The following is a 12,661-nucleotide window of genomic DNA, read 5'->3' on the forward strand; positions in this document are numbered from 1 at the left end:
ATTGCTACCAACATCATGGACCCTGCTGTGGGCCTTCGATGAATGCTGATTGGCAAGGAAATATCTCAACGTATGGCTCCACTCACCTAATTGCCGTGGCTGTAGTGCTGCAACATGCCAACAAACACTAGCTTATTTACCAAATTCTTACTGTAGTACTTTGTGTGTGAGTAACAGTCCATAAACCAGGGTTTACCTGGACAAGTAGGAAGCACTTCACCTCCAAACTGCAGCTTGATAAAATCGCCTGCAGGCTCCCATATACCACCACCAAATCAGGGTAAAATGGGCACAGCTCCTTCTGCGTGGTTACACTTTCCCATGGGAAGACAAGGAGGAAATGGAGCAACGGGATTGCCTGTTGATGCTTACAAGATTCTAGTGGAACAGGATAGACAACTAAAGCTCCTTCACGCTCAGATTCAATGACTTTTGGGCACACAGCAATGTGGCCTTACCACTTCTGTGACACAGTGCTCTTCAAAAAATATTGGCATTTCTAACTCCTCACTGCAGCCAGAGAGACAAGTGGGATTTATTGCTATGGAAACCCAGACATCTCCTGAAATTCACACGAGAAAAAGTGTTAACATTGCCATAAGCACATGTGCCAGTTTGTTCTGGTGCCCACCTGAGGAACAAGAGGCACATCAGTCTGTACCCAATCTAAAGCTGAATGACTGATTTGTCCAATGAAGTAATGGCACTCTGTTAAAACTGAGAGTACCAGTCACACCCGTATTGCCTCTTCGCACAACAAAGTGGGACATACACAGCTTTGTGGAGAACAGCCAGGGTACAACAGATATTTCTGATCAAGCTACTGTTGTACAAAACTGTTCACCTGAGTGTAAGAAGAAACTACATCTTCTTAACTTTCCTAACTCTGTCGCTACATCCTGGTTCTCCCCTGACATCCACAGTGGAGGTGGAGGCAGCCTGCTGACTGTGACGCCCTGTCTGTGATGATCTGGAGAGCCCCAGCCTGCTTTCAGGGACCTGCTGTGTGGCAGTGGCACCCTCCTCGGCCAGTGGAGCTGGAGCTGCTGTGGTCACAGGAAGAGGGGAGTCAGATGGGCCGGACACTCTGTCACCTGGGTGGATGGCCCCAGGGTGTGCACCTGCTGATCCTCCTCCCTATGGGTGCCCGAGGGCCCCAGGCTGACTCCATAAGGGGAAGGGGTAGCTGGAGTGAGATTGAGCTGCCCAGCACCTTTCTAGCGTACACACTGTTGGAGGCCAACTATGGCATTAACCATGGAGTTAAGCTCGTGCAGCAGTGCAGGAGTGACGTCCTGGATCAAGGTCTTCATGATGACCGCCATCTTGCCAGTGTTGACCTCGGTGCATTGCAATGCTGGTGCTATCACCTCAGCCTGAAGATGGACGGACTCCTCCGTTGTGCCTTGCAATCTGAGGAGTGCAGTGGATATCCCTTCCTGATGTTCCCTAGCTTGCCTTTGCAGCTCCAGCATCTGAGGAACAACTGGGACCAGAGGCTCATTATCTGACTCAGACTCAGCAGGTTTCTGGCCTCCAGCCCTCCGAGTGCCGGGGACCTGGGAAGTCCCTGCCTCCACCAGCTGTGGATCAGACGGGGCGATGTGCTCACCAGATTGTGATCCCGAGGCTACTCTAAAGCTAGGTCCCACTGAGGTGTGTGTCTCTGCACTGGTGGAGGGTGTGGGTGACGTTGTGATAGGACTTCAATGAAGGTTCAGATTCCTCTTCAGAGGTTTCTTCAGGGCTTGATTGGAGGCCCTGAGTCATGGACTCTGTTGGCTGTTTCCCAGATGTGCCTATGGGAGCAATGGGAGATAATTAGTGCATGGCAGGGGACTGCGGAACAGGGGAACTGACTCTCAGCATGGCTGTCTGGTGGGTGCTGCTCTGCTGGATCCTCACTTGGTACAGCAGCACCGACCTCACTGTCAGCACAGGACAGATCCAGACTGTGGCCGGCCAGCTGGATGGCTCTGTTTTCAAAGTCCGTGAGGATTTTGATGTCAAGCATTCCTCCACATGGGACCACTCACCACCCACACAGGCCAGATGATAAGTATGCCTGGCCTGTGTGGGTGGTGAGTGGTCCCACGGACGGGAGGAGGTCAATGAAGGTGCATATGAAAGACTGAATGGTGATGTCCCTTTAACTGGCAGTGAGTGAGGGCCTTGTGGGTGTGTGATGGGTTTGTGAGTGTTTGAATTGGGAGTAATGAAAAGAGTGACTTACCCTGGCGGAACGGAGGTGACCATTCATCCTATTGTGGTACTGGGTGGCTATCCTCTTCTGCAGGGTATTGGCGCTGACCATCACTGCCACCACCTTCTATGTTGGATTGGTGATGTTGCTGCCCCTCCTGCAGCCAGAGCAGGGCTAGAGGACATCATGCTGGGTCTCCATGGCATCCAAAATGTGCTCGAGGGACGCATTATTAAACAGGGAGGCTGCAGTTTTCTTGCCTTTCGGGGCCATGTCTTCTTTGCCCCAGTCCCTGGGCTGGAAGCTCTGAGAGGTGTGAACATGGCTGCACTTTAAACATGGTGCCCGGTGTGAGCATGCGGTGGGGAGACAGCATGGTGGGTGAACGAGAGGCTGCCAGCCATTGAAACAGCGTATTCCCCGGGAATGCCTGATTAATGAGATGGGATTGGGACAATACGGCGTGAGAAGCCGCCATTGCGGCTGGCAGGTAAAAATGTCCTTTATCCTGCCCGCTACCAGACTTGGTGCAAATCTGGGACGATTCCGCCCAGAGTTAGCATTTCAGGTTGGTGACCTGTGGTCAGAATCTGTTGCTACCAGCCCTGGTGATTTTCTGCGATTGCTTTTGCTCCAGATTATGTGAGTGTTTATATGAAAATTTATTTTAATTTATATGAAAATTGAACAGGAACAACTGGATGGAGCAGCAGCTGTTCTATAATGTAAAAAATAAATGAAAGCCTTTTGTTTATTGAATTAAAACCCGTTGGAAATCCCCCTCTCATTTTTGAAGTGTCATTTGCATTCAGATCATTGCCTCTTGTTTTCTTTTCTGATGCTTCCACTGGTGTCTCTCATTTCTAGACTTGCAGCTAATACTAATACCTTTGGAAAAAATCAAGGTGGAAAATATATTTGAGAACCACATCAATAACTTGAATGCTTAATAGATTTGTTGAATTCAACAGCCTGACTTTGCTGTTATCGCCTGAACATACAATGGCTGCTGTTTTCAAAAATAACTGAAGGCCTGACTAGGCTTGAGACTGCCGTGCTCATTAGTTCAAAGACTAAGTCTGCCTTGTGTGACTTCATTAAAAAATCAGCTTCCTTAGTGGGTGATGTTTCATTTCACTTTTTTAAACCATTATTTGCAGTTCTGCTGAAGCAGAACTGGAAATCTGTGCATTTGAAAAACACACAGAAATCATCCAGTTTACTAGAGAATCTAAGAGGCTCGCTATTAATTAGTGAACTTATCAACTGCATTTTATGTTGGTTAAAACAAGAAATGGTTGTTTGTTATGTATATTTAAACTTTAGTTTCTCATTAATTACAGGAAGTAATTGAGCAGATTTGTTGAGTTCTGTGGAAGTTGTTCAGTGGGGTCAGTCTGGGGAAAGGGGTCAATCTATGGGGGAGGCAGGAAGGGTCACAGAATTACAGAATTTTAATGGCACAGAAGGAGGCCATTCGGCCCATCATGTCTGCACCAGCTCTCCAAATGAGCATTATGATCTAGTGCCGTTGCCCTGCCTTTTCCCCGAACCCCTGCACATTGTTTCTATCATCTAATTTGTTTCTATCATCTAATACCCTCTTGAATGCCTCGATTGAACCTGCCTCCACCACACTTCCAGGCAGCACATTCAAGACTCGAACCACTCGCTGTGTGAAAAAGTTTTTTTCTCACATCACATTTGCTTCTTTTACAAATCACTTTAAATCTGTTCCCCCTGTTCTTGATCCTTTTATGAGTGGGAACAGTTTCTCCCTATCTACTCTGTCCAGACCCCTCATGATTTTGAACATCTCCATCAAGTCTCCTCTCAGCCTTCTCCTCTCCAAGGAGAACAGTCCCAACCTCTCCAATCTATCCTCATAGCTGAAGCTTCTCATCCCTGGAACCATTCTTGTAAATCTCTTCTGCACTCTCTCCAATGTGTTCACATCCTTCCTATAATGTGGTGCCCAGAACTGTACACAATGTTCCAGCTGAGGTCTAACGTGTGTCTTATATAAATTCAGCATTACCTCCCTGCTCTTGTACTCTATGCCCCTATTAATAAAGCCCAGGATACTATATGCTTTGTTAATGGCTCTCTACCTGTCTTGCCACCTTCAATGATCTATGCACAAAAACACCGAGGTCTTTCTGCTTCTACACCCCTTATTTTATATTGTCTGGCCATGTTCTTCCTACCAAAATGCATCACCTCACAATTGTCCACATTGAACTTCATCTGCCACCTATCTTCCCATTCTAGCAACTTTCTACGTCCTCTTGATGTTCCACACTGTCCTTGCAGTTCACAGACTCCCAAGCTTCATATCATCCTCAAACTTTGAGATTGTCCCCTGCACACCAAGATCTAGATCATTAATATATATCAGGAAAAGCAAGGGTCCCAACACTGACCCCTGGGGAACTACACTACAAACCTTCATCCAGCCCAAAAAACATCCATTAACCATTACTCTCTGCTTCCTATTTTTCAGCCAATTTTGTATCCTCATTGTTACTGTCCCTTTTATTCCATGAACAATAACTTTTCTCACAAGTCTGTTGTGTGACATTGTGTCAAATGCCTTTTCAAAGTTCATGTACACCACATCAACAGCATTACCCTCATCGACCTTTTCTGTTACCTCTTCAACAGACTCCAACAAGTTAGTTAAACATGATTTCCCCTTTAGAAATCTATGTTGGCTCTTCCTGATCAACCCATATTTTTTCATGTGACTACTAATCCTGAATAATTGTTTCTAGAATCTTGCCCACCACTGAAGTTAAACTGACTGGGCTTATCCTTACAACCTTTTTTGAACAAGGCCGTAATGTTTGCAATTCTCCAGTCCTCTGGTACCACCCGAGTCTGGGGGAGACTGAAAGATTATGGCCAGTGCCCCTGCAATTTCTACTCTCACTTCCTTCAATATCCTTAGATGCATCTCATCCAGTCCCAGTGCGTTGTCAATTTTAAGTACCGACAGCTTATTCAACACATCCTCTTTATCAATTTGAACCCTTCTAGTGACGGAGTTTCCTTGTCTGTCACCGTGACCTGGGTAGTATCTACCTCCTTGGTAAAGACGGATGCAGAGTATTCATTTAATACCTCAGCCATGGCCCCTTCATCCATGTGTAAATTCTCTTTTAGGTCTTAATAGGCCCTACTCCTCCTTTTACCACCCTTTTATTATTTATATGCCTATAGAACACTCTGGGATTCCTCTTTATGTTGGCTGCCAGTCTTTTCTCATAATCCCTCTTTGTTTCTCTAATATGCTTTTTCACTTCCCCTCTGAACCTTCTGTATTCACCTTGGTTTTCAATTGTATTTTCTACCTGACACCTGTCATAAGCACACTTTTTCTTCCTTATCTTAATTTCAATCTCCTTTTTCATCCAGGGAGCTCTGGATTTGTTTGTCCTGGTCTATCTATAGAGAGGGGGGAGGGGAGGTGGGGTTCAGTCTATGGTGGAGAATGGAGGTGTTAGTTATGTTGTTTGGAGTCTCTGATGCCAGACCTGCAGTGGGAGTGAGTTGAGATCAGGCCCTGATTCTCAGAGCTGCATTGCCCATCTCTTTAGGTTCAGGTCTGGGTTTGGGTTCCTGCTGGGGGATGGGGTCTCTCATCCCACTGGGAAACGCTGTTACAGTAAGCCAAAAGCAAAATACTGCAGATGTTGGAAATCTGAAATATAAACAGAAAATGTTGGAAATACTCACCAGGTCTGGCAGTATCTGTGGAGAGAGAAACAGAGTTAATGTTTTAGATGAATGACATTTCAAGACCCTGGTTGTGTGTCAAGTGAATGATGAACCAATCATAGTTATACAGACTCAAAACGTTAACTCTGTTTCTCTCTCCACAGATGCTGTCAGACCTGCTGAGTTTTTCCAGCCTTTTCTGTTTTTATTTCAGTTATATTCTGACTGGGGTTCAATGTCAATTGTTAGCATCCTGTTATATTAAAATTCATGATGTGATCAACCCAACTGTTTAATTTGTCTTCTTGCTGAAGATCCTGTCTAAAGCAGATTGTGACAGGGCAGTTTTTGATCACTGCGAGAAACTGGGTAATTATGCACTGGGGGTTATTCACTTGTTTATCCCTGGACTGTTGCAGGCGAGTTTCAATCAATAATCTCCCCTGTTACCTTGTTCAGGCTGATGGCAGAGACCATTGTGAAAGTAATTGCTCTCAGTGTGAAGCATTCACCACCAGGAATAGGGCCACTGTTGACTTTATCCCTCCCTGTCCAGTGAGAGATGTATTGATTTTGTGTGAGGTGCTGTTTGTTTTCTCTCTGATGCTGGGCCTGCATGGTGGGTGTCCCGGGAGGAATGAAGCAGCAGCTGGATCCTGTGAGCAATGGGTGAGCACAGCTGGAATGGAAAGGCTGTCAGCAAAGGTGAGAAGTGAGTGAGGGTCAGAGTCAGAGTCAGAGTCAGGGTGAGGGTGAGGGTCAGAGTGAGGGTGAGGGTGAGGGTCAGGGTGAGGGTCAGAGTCAGGGTCAGAGTCAGGGTGAGGGTCAGGGTCAGAGTCAGGGTGAGGGTGAGGGTCAGAGTCAGGGTGAGGGTGAGGGTCAGGGTCAGGGTCAGGGTCAGGGTGAGGGTGAGGGTCAGAGTCAGGGTCAGGGTGAGGGTCAGGGTCAGGGTCAGGGTCAGGGTCAGAGCGGGGTCTCTGCCTTTCCACACGGCAGCTCTGTCCCTGTGGCCATTGCAGCTCTGGGAGGGTCAGAGGGAGAGGGGGAGGGGGCCGGGGGAGGGGGCGGGGCCCCTGCGGGAAGGAGGGTCCCACTCACCCGCTGCTCTGCCCGGCGGCTCCAGGCTGGACACAGGAGCTGGGCTGATGCTGACCAGAGGAAGGAAATGGTTAAGGATGAGGGGAGGGGGATGGAGGGGGAGGAGCCTGTCCCCGGGGGGAGGAGCCTGTCACCCGGGGGTGGGGGAGGAGCCTGTCCCCCGGGGGAGGAGCTGTCCCGGGGGGAGGAGGAGCCTGTTCCGGGGGGGGGGGGGGGGGAGGAGGAGCCTGTCCCCGGGGAGGAGGAGGAGCCTGTTCCCGGTTGGGCGGGGCCTGTCCCCGGGGGGAGGAGCTGTCCCGGGGGGAGGAGGAGCCTGTCCCCGGTTGGGCGGGGCCTGTCACGGGGGGGAGGAGCCTGTCCCCCGCGGGGGGGTCAGTCCGGTGGAGGAGTTGCCGCTGGGAGTGGGTGTGAGGCCCGGCTGTCGGGTGGAAGCTCCCCCCCTGTCCCATGGGGAAGTTCCGGGGTGTTCCCAGCCGCGGGCCCCTGTCATGTGGAAGCCGGAGCGGGAGAGTCCGGCCCCGGGCAGGCTCAGGCCGGCCGCTCCTTCTCAATGTTTAACCCCCACATTCAACCGCATCGGAGCCGCCAGTCGGAGGGTAAGTGAGAGCTCAGCCCGCAGCCGCTTCAGCCTGAGGGACCCGGCCCGAGGACTCGCACCCGGCCCAGCCCGGGGCCCAGAGCCCGACCCGACCCGGGGCCCGGAGCCCAGCCCGGGGCCCAGAGCCCGACCCGACCCGGGGCCCGGAGCCCAGCCCGACCCGGGGCCCGGGTCCCAGCCCGACCCGGGGCCCGGGTCCCAGCCCGGCCCGGGGCCCGGGTCCCAGCCCGGCCCGGGGCCCGGGTCCCAGCCCGGCCCGGGGCCCGGGTCCCAGCCCGGCCCGGGGCCCGGGTCCCAGCCCGGCCCGGGGCCCGGGTCCCAGCCCGGCCCGGGGCCCGGGTCCCAGCCCGGCCCGGGGCCCGGGTCCCAGCCCGGCCCGGGGCCCGGGTCCCAGCCCGGCCCGGGGCCCAGAGCCCAGACCCGGCCCAGCCGCGACAGGGAGGCGCAGGCGACACAGTCTTCTCTTTAAAATAGGCTTTTCAAAGCTGGGGAGAGATTTCCTGAGATTGGGGGTGATATTTGTGGGAGTGATATTTGTGGAGGTGATATTTGTGGGAGTGATATTTGTGGAGGTGATATTTGTGGGGGTGATATTTGTGGGAGTGATATTTGTGGGAGTGATATTTGTGGAGGTGATATTTGTGGGAGTGATATTTGTGGAGGTGATATTTGTGGGAGTGATATTTGTGGGAGTGATATTTGTGGGAGTGATATTTGTGGGAGTGATATTTGTGGAGGTGATATTTGTGGGAGTGATATTTGTGGGGGTGATATTTGTGGAGGTGATATTTGTGGGAGTGATATTTGTGGAGGTGATATTTGTGGGGGTGATATTTGTGGAGGTGATATTTGTGGGGGTGATATTTGTGGAGGTGATATTTGTGGGGGTGATATTTGTGGGGGTGATATTTGTGGAGGTGATATTTGTGGGGGTGATATTTGTGGGGGTGGTATTTGTGGAGGTGATATTTGTGGAGGTGATATTTGTGGGAGTGATATTTGTGGGGGTGATATTTGTGGGAGTGATATTTGTGGAGGTGATATTTGTGGGGGTGATATTTGTGGGGGTGATATTTGTGGGGGTGATATTTGTGGGAGTGATATTTGTGGAGGTGATATTTGTGGGGGTGATATTTGTGGGGGTGATATTTGTGGGAGTGATATTTGTGGGAGTGATATTTGTGGGAGTGATATTTGTGGGAGTGATATTTGTGGAGGTGATATTTGTGGGAGTGATATTTGTGGAGGTGATATTTGTGGAGGTGATATTTGTGGGGGTGATATTTGTGGGAGTGATATTTGTGGGGGTGATATTTGTGGGGGTGATATTTGTGGGAGTGATATTTGTGGAGGTGATATTTGTGGGAGTGATATTTGTGGGGGGTGATATTTGTGGGAGTGATATTTGTGGAGGTGATATTTGTGGGGGTGATATTTGTGGGAGTGATATTTGTGGAGGTGATATTTGTGGGAGTGATATTTGTGGAGGTGATATTTGTGGAGGTGATATTTGTGGGAGTGATATTTGTGGAGGTGATATTTGTGGGGGTGATATTTGTGGAGGTGATATTTGTGGGGGTGATATTTGTGGAGGTGATATTTGTGGAGTGATATTTGTGGAGGTGATATTTGTGGGAGTGATATTTGTGGGAGTGATATTTGTGGAGGTGATATTTGTGGAGGTGATATTTGTGGAGGTGATATTTGTGGAGGTGATATTTGTGGGAGTGATATTTGTGGAGGTGATATTTGTGGGAGTGATATTTGTGGAGGTGATATTTGTGGGAGTGATATTTGTGGGGGTGATATTTGTGGAGGTGATATTTGTGGGAGTGATATTTGTGGAGGTGATATTTGTGGGGGTGATATTTGTGGAGGTGATATTTGTGGGGGTGATATTTGTGGAGGTGATATTTGTGGGGGTGATATTTGTGGGGGTGATATTTGTGGGGGTGATATTTGTGGGGGTGGTATTTGTGGAGGTGATATTTGTGGAGGTGATATTTGTGGGAGTGATATTTGTGGGAGTGATATTTGTGGAGGTGATATTTGTGGAGGTGATATTTGTGGGGGTGATATTTGTGGGAGTGATATTTGTGGGAGTGATATTTGTGGGAGTGATATTTGTGGGAGTGATATTTGTGGAGGTGATATTTGTGGGAGTGATATTTGTGGAGGTGATATTTGTGGAGGTGATATTTGTGGGGGTGATATTTGTGGGAGTGATATTTGTGGAGGTGATATTTGTGGGGGTGATATTTGTGGGGGTGATATTTGTGGGAGTGATATTTGTGGAGGTGATATTTGTGGGAGTGATATTTGTGGGGGTGATATTTGTGGGAGTGATATTTGTGGAGGTGATATTTGTGGGGGTGATATTTGTGGGAGTGATATTTGTGGAGGTGATATTTGTGGGAGTGATATTTGTGGAGGTGATATTTGTGGAGGTGATATTTGTGGGAGTGATATTTGTGGAGGTGATATTTGTGGGGGTGATATTTGTGGAGGTGATATTTGTGGGGGTGATATTTGTGGAGGTGATATTTGTGGGAGTGATATTTGTGGGAGTGATATTTGTGGGAGTGATATTTGTGGAGGTGATATTTGTGGGAGTGATATTTGTGGAGGTGATATTTGTGGGAGTGATATTTGTGGGAGTGATATTTGTGGGAGTGATATTTGTGGGAGTGATATTTGTGGAGGTGATATTTGTGGGAGTGATATTTGTGGGGGTGATATTTGTGGAGGTGATATTTGTGGGAGTGATATTTGTGGAGGTGATATTTGTGGGGGTGATATTTGTGGAGGTGATATTTGTGGGGGTGATATTTGTGGAGGTGATATTTGTGGGGGTGATATTTGTGGGGGTGATATTTGTGGAGGTGATATTTGTGGGGTGATATTTGTGGGGGTGGTATTTGTGGAGGTGATATTTGTGGAGGTGATATTTGTGGGAGTGATATTTGTGGGGGTGATATTTGTGGGAGTGATATTTGTGGAGGTGATATTTGTGGGGGTGATATTTGTGGGGGTGATATTTGTGGGGTGATATTTGTGGGGAGTGATATTTGTGGAGGTGATATTTGTGGGGGTGATATTTGTGGGGGTGATATTTGTGGGAGTGATATTTGTGGGAGTGATATTTGTGGGAGTGATATTTGTGGGAGTGATATTTGTGGGAGTGATATTTGTGGAGGTGATATTTGTGGGAGTGATATTTGTGGAGGTGATATTTGTGGAGGTGATATTTGTGGGGGTGATATTTGTGGGAGTGATATTTGTGGGGGTGATATTTGTGGGGGTGATATTTGTGGGAGTGATATTTGTGGAGGTGATATTTGTGGGAGTGATATTTGTGGGGGTGATATTTGTGGGAGTGATATTTGTGGAGGTGATATTTGTGGGGGTGATATTTGTGGGAGTGATATTTGTGGAGGTGATATTTGTGGGAGTGATATTTGTGGAGGTGATATTTGTGGAGGTGATATTTGTGGGAGTGATATTTGTGGAGGTGATATTTGTGGGGGTGATATTTGTGGAGGTGATATTTGTGGGGGTGATATTTGTGGAGGTGATATTTGTGGGAGTGATATTTGTGGAGGTGATATTTGTGGGAGTGATATTTGTGGGAGTGATATTTGTGGAGGTGATATTTGTGGAGGTGATATTTGTGGAGGTGATATTTGTGGAGGTGATATTTGTGGGAGTGATATTTGTGGAGGTGATATTTGTGGGAGTGATATTTGTGGAGGTGATATTTGTGGGAGTGATATTTGTGGGGGTGATATTTGTGGAGGTGATATTTGTGGGAGTGATATTTGTGGAGGTGATATTTGTGGGGGGATATTTGTGGAGGTGATATTTGTGGGGTGATATTTGTGGAGGTGATATTTGTGGGGGTGATATTTGTGGGGGTGATATTTGTGGGGGTGATATTTGTGGGGGTGGTATTTGTGGAGGTGATATTTGTGGAGGTGATATTTGTGGGAGTGATATTTGTGGGAGTGATATTTGTGGAGGTGATATTTGTGGAGGTGATATTTGTGGGGGTGATATTTGTGGGAGTGATATTTGTGGGGAGTGATATTTGTGGAGGTGATATTTGTGGGAGGTGATATTTGTGGAGGTGATATTTGTGGGGAGTGATATTTGTGGAGGTGATATTTGTGGGAGTGATATTTGTGGGAGTGATATTTGTGGAGGTGATATTTGTGGGAGGTGATATTTGTGGGAGGTGATATTTGTGGAGGTGATATTTGTGGGAGTGATATTTGTGGAGGTGATATTTGTGGGAGGTGATATTTGTGGAGGTGATATTGTGGGAGTGATATTTGTGGAGGGTGATATTTGTGGAGGTGATATTTGTGGGAGGTGATATTTGTGGAGGTGATATTTGTGGGGGTGATATTTGTGGAGGTGATATTTGTGGGGGTGATATTTGTGGAGGTGATATTTGTTGGGGGTGATATTTGTGGGGGTGATATTTGTGGGAGTGATATTTGTGGGGGTGATCTTTGTGGGAGGTGATATTTGTGGAGGTGATATTTGTGGGGTGATATTTGTGGGAGTGATATTTGTGGAGGTGATATTGTGGGGGTGATATTTGTGGGAGTGATATTTTGTGGGAGTGATATTTGTGGGAGTGATATTTGTGGGAGTGATATTTGTGGGAGTGATATTTGTGGCAGGTGATATTTGTGGAGTGATATTTGTGGGAGTGATATTTGGGGAGTGATATGTGTGGAGTGATATTTTGGAGGTGATATTTGTGGGAGTATATTTGGGGGTGATATTTTGTGGAGGTGATATTTGTGGGAGTGTGATATTTGTGGAGGTGATATTTGTGGGGGTGATATTTGTGGAGGTGATATTTGTGGGGGTGATATTTGTGGAGGTGTATTTGTGGGAGGGTGATATTTTGTGGGTTATATTTGTGGAGTGATATTTGTGGGGGTGATATTTGTGGGACAGGTGGTATTTGTGGAGGTGATATTTGTGGAGGTGATTATTGTGGGAGTGATATTTGGGGGGTGATATTTGTG

General features: G+C 47.8%; 2 protein-coding genes across 12 annotated transcripts in view; both read left to right on the plus strand.

The window, feature by feature from the left end:
- Positions 1-7,361: 7,361 nt before the first annotated feature.
- Positions 7,362-12,661, plus strand: part of ncor2 (nuclear receptor corepressor 2) — a 501,645-nt gene continuing 496,345 nt past the window's right edge. For 8 of the 11 annotated variants that reach the window (XM_041202109.1, XM_041202117.1, XM_041202113.1 and 5 more), the window contains exon 1: positions 7,363-7,617. The gene's annotated coding sequence lies outside the window, so the exon portion shown is untranslated. Of the gene's footprint in view, positions 7,618-12,661 lie in introns of all 11 variants that reach the window. The other 3 variants (XM_041202112.1, XM_041202119.1, XM_041202114.1) reach the window with 1 other exon arrangement.
- On the plus strand, positions 7,510-8,088 carry LOC121285651 (skin secretory protein xP2-like). Its single transcript, XM_041202308.1, has one exon. The coding sequence runs from the start codon at positions 7,510-7,512 to the stop codon at positions 8,086-8,088; it is 579 nt and encodes a 192-aa protein (XP_041058242.1).

This window comes from Carcharodon carcharias, chromosome 13 (assembly GCF_017639515.1).
Source record: "Carcharodon carcharias isolate sCarCar2 chromosome 13, sCarCar2.pri, whole genome shotgun sequence".
Taxonomy (NCBI): domain Eukaryota; kingdom Metazoa; phylum Chordata; class Chondrichthyes; order Lamniformes; family Lamnidae; genus Carcharodon; species Carcharodon carcharias.

What these genes read in the sequence shown, in the direction of transcription:
- LOC121285651 (XM_041202308.1), top strand. Translation starts at nt 7,510, where the DNA reads ATGTGGAAGCCGGAGCGGGAGAGTCCGGCCCCGGGCAGGCTCAGGCCG.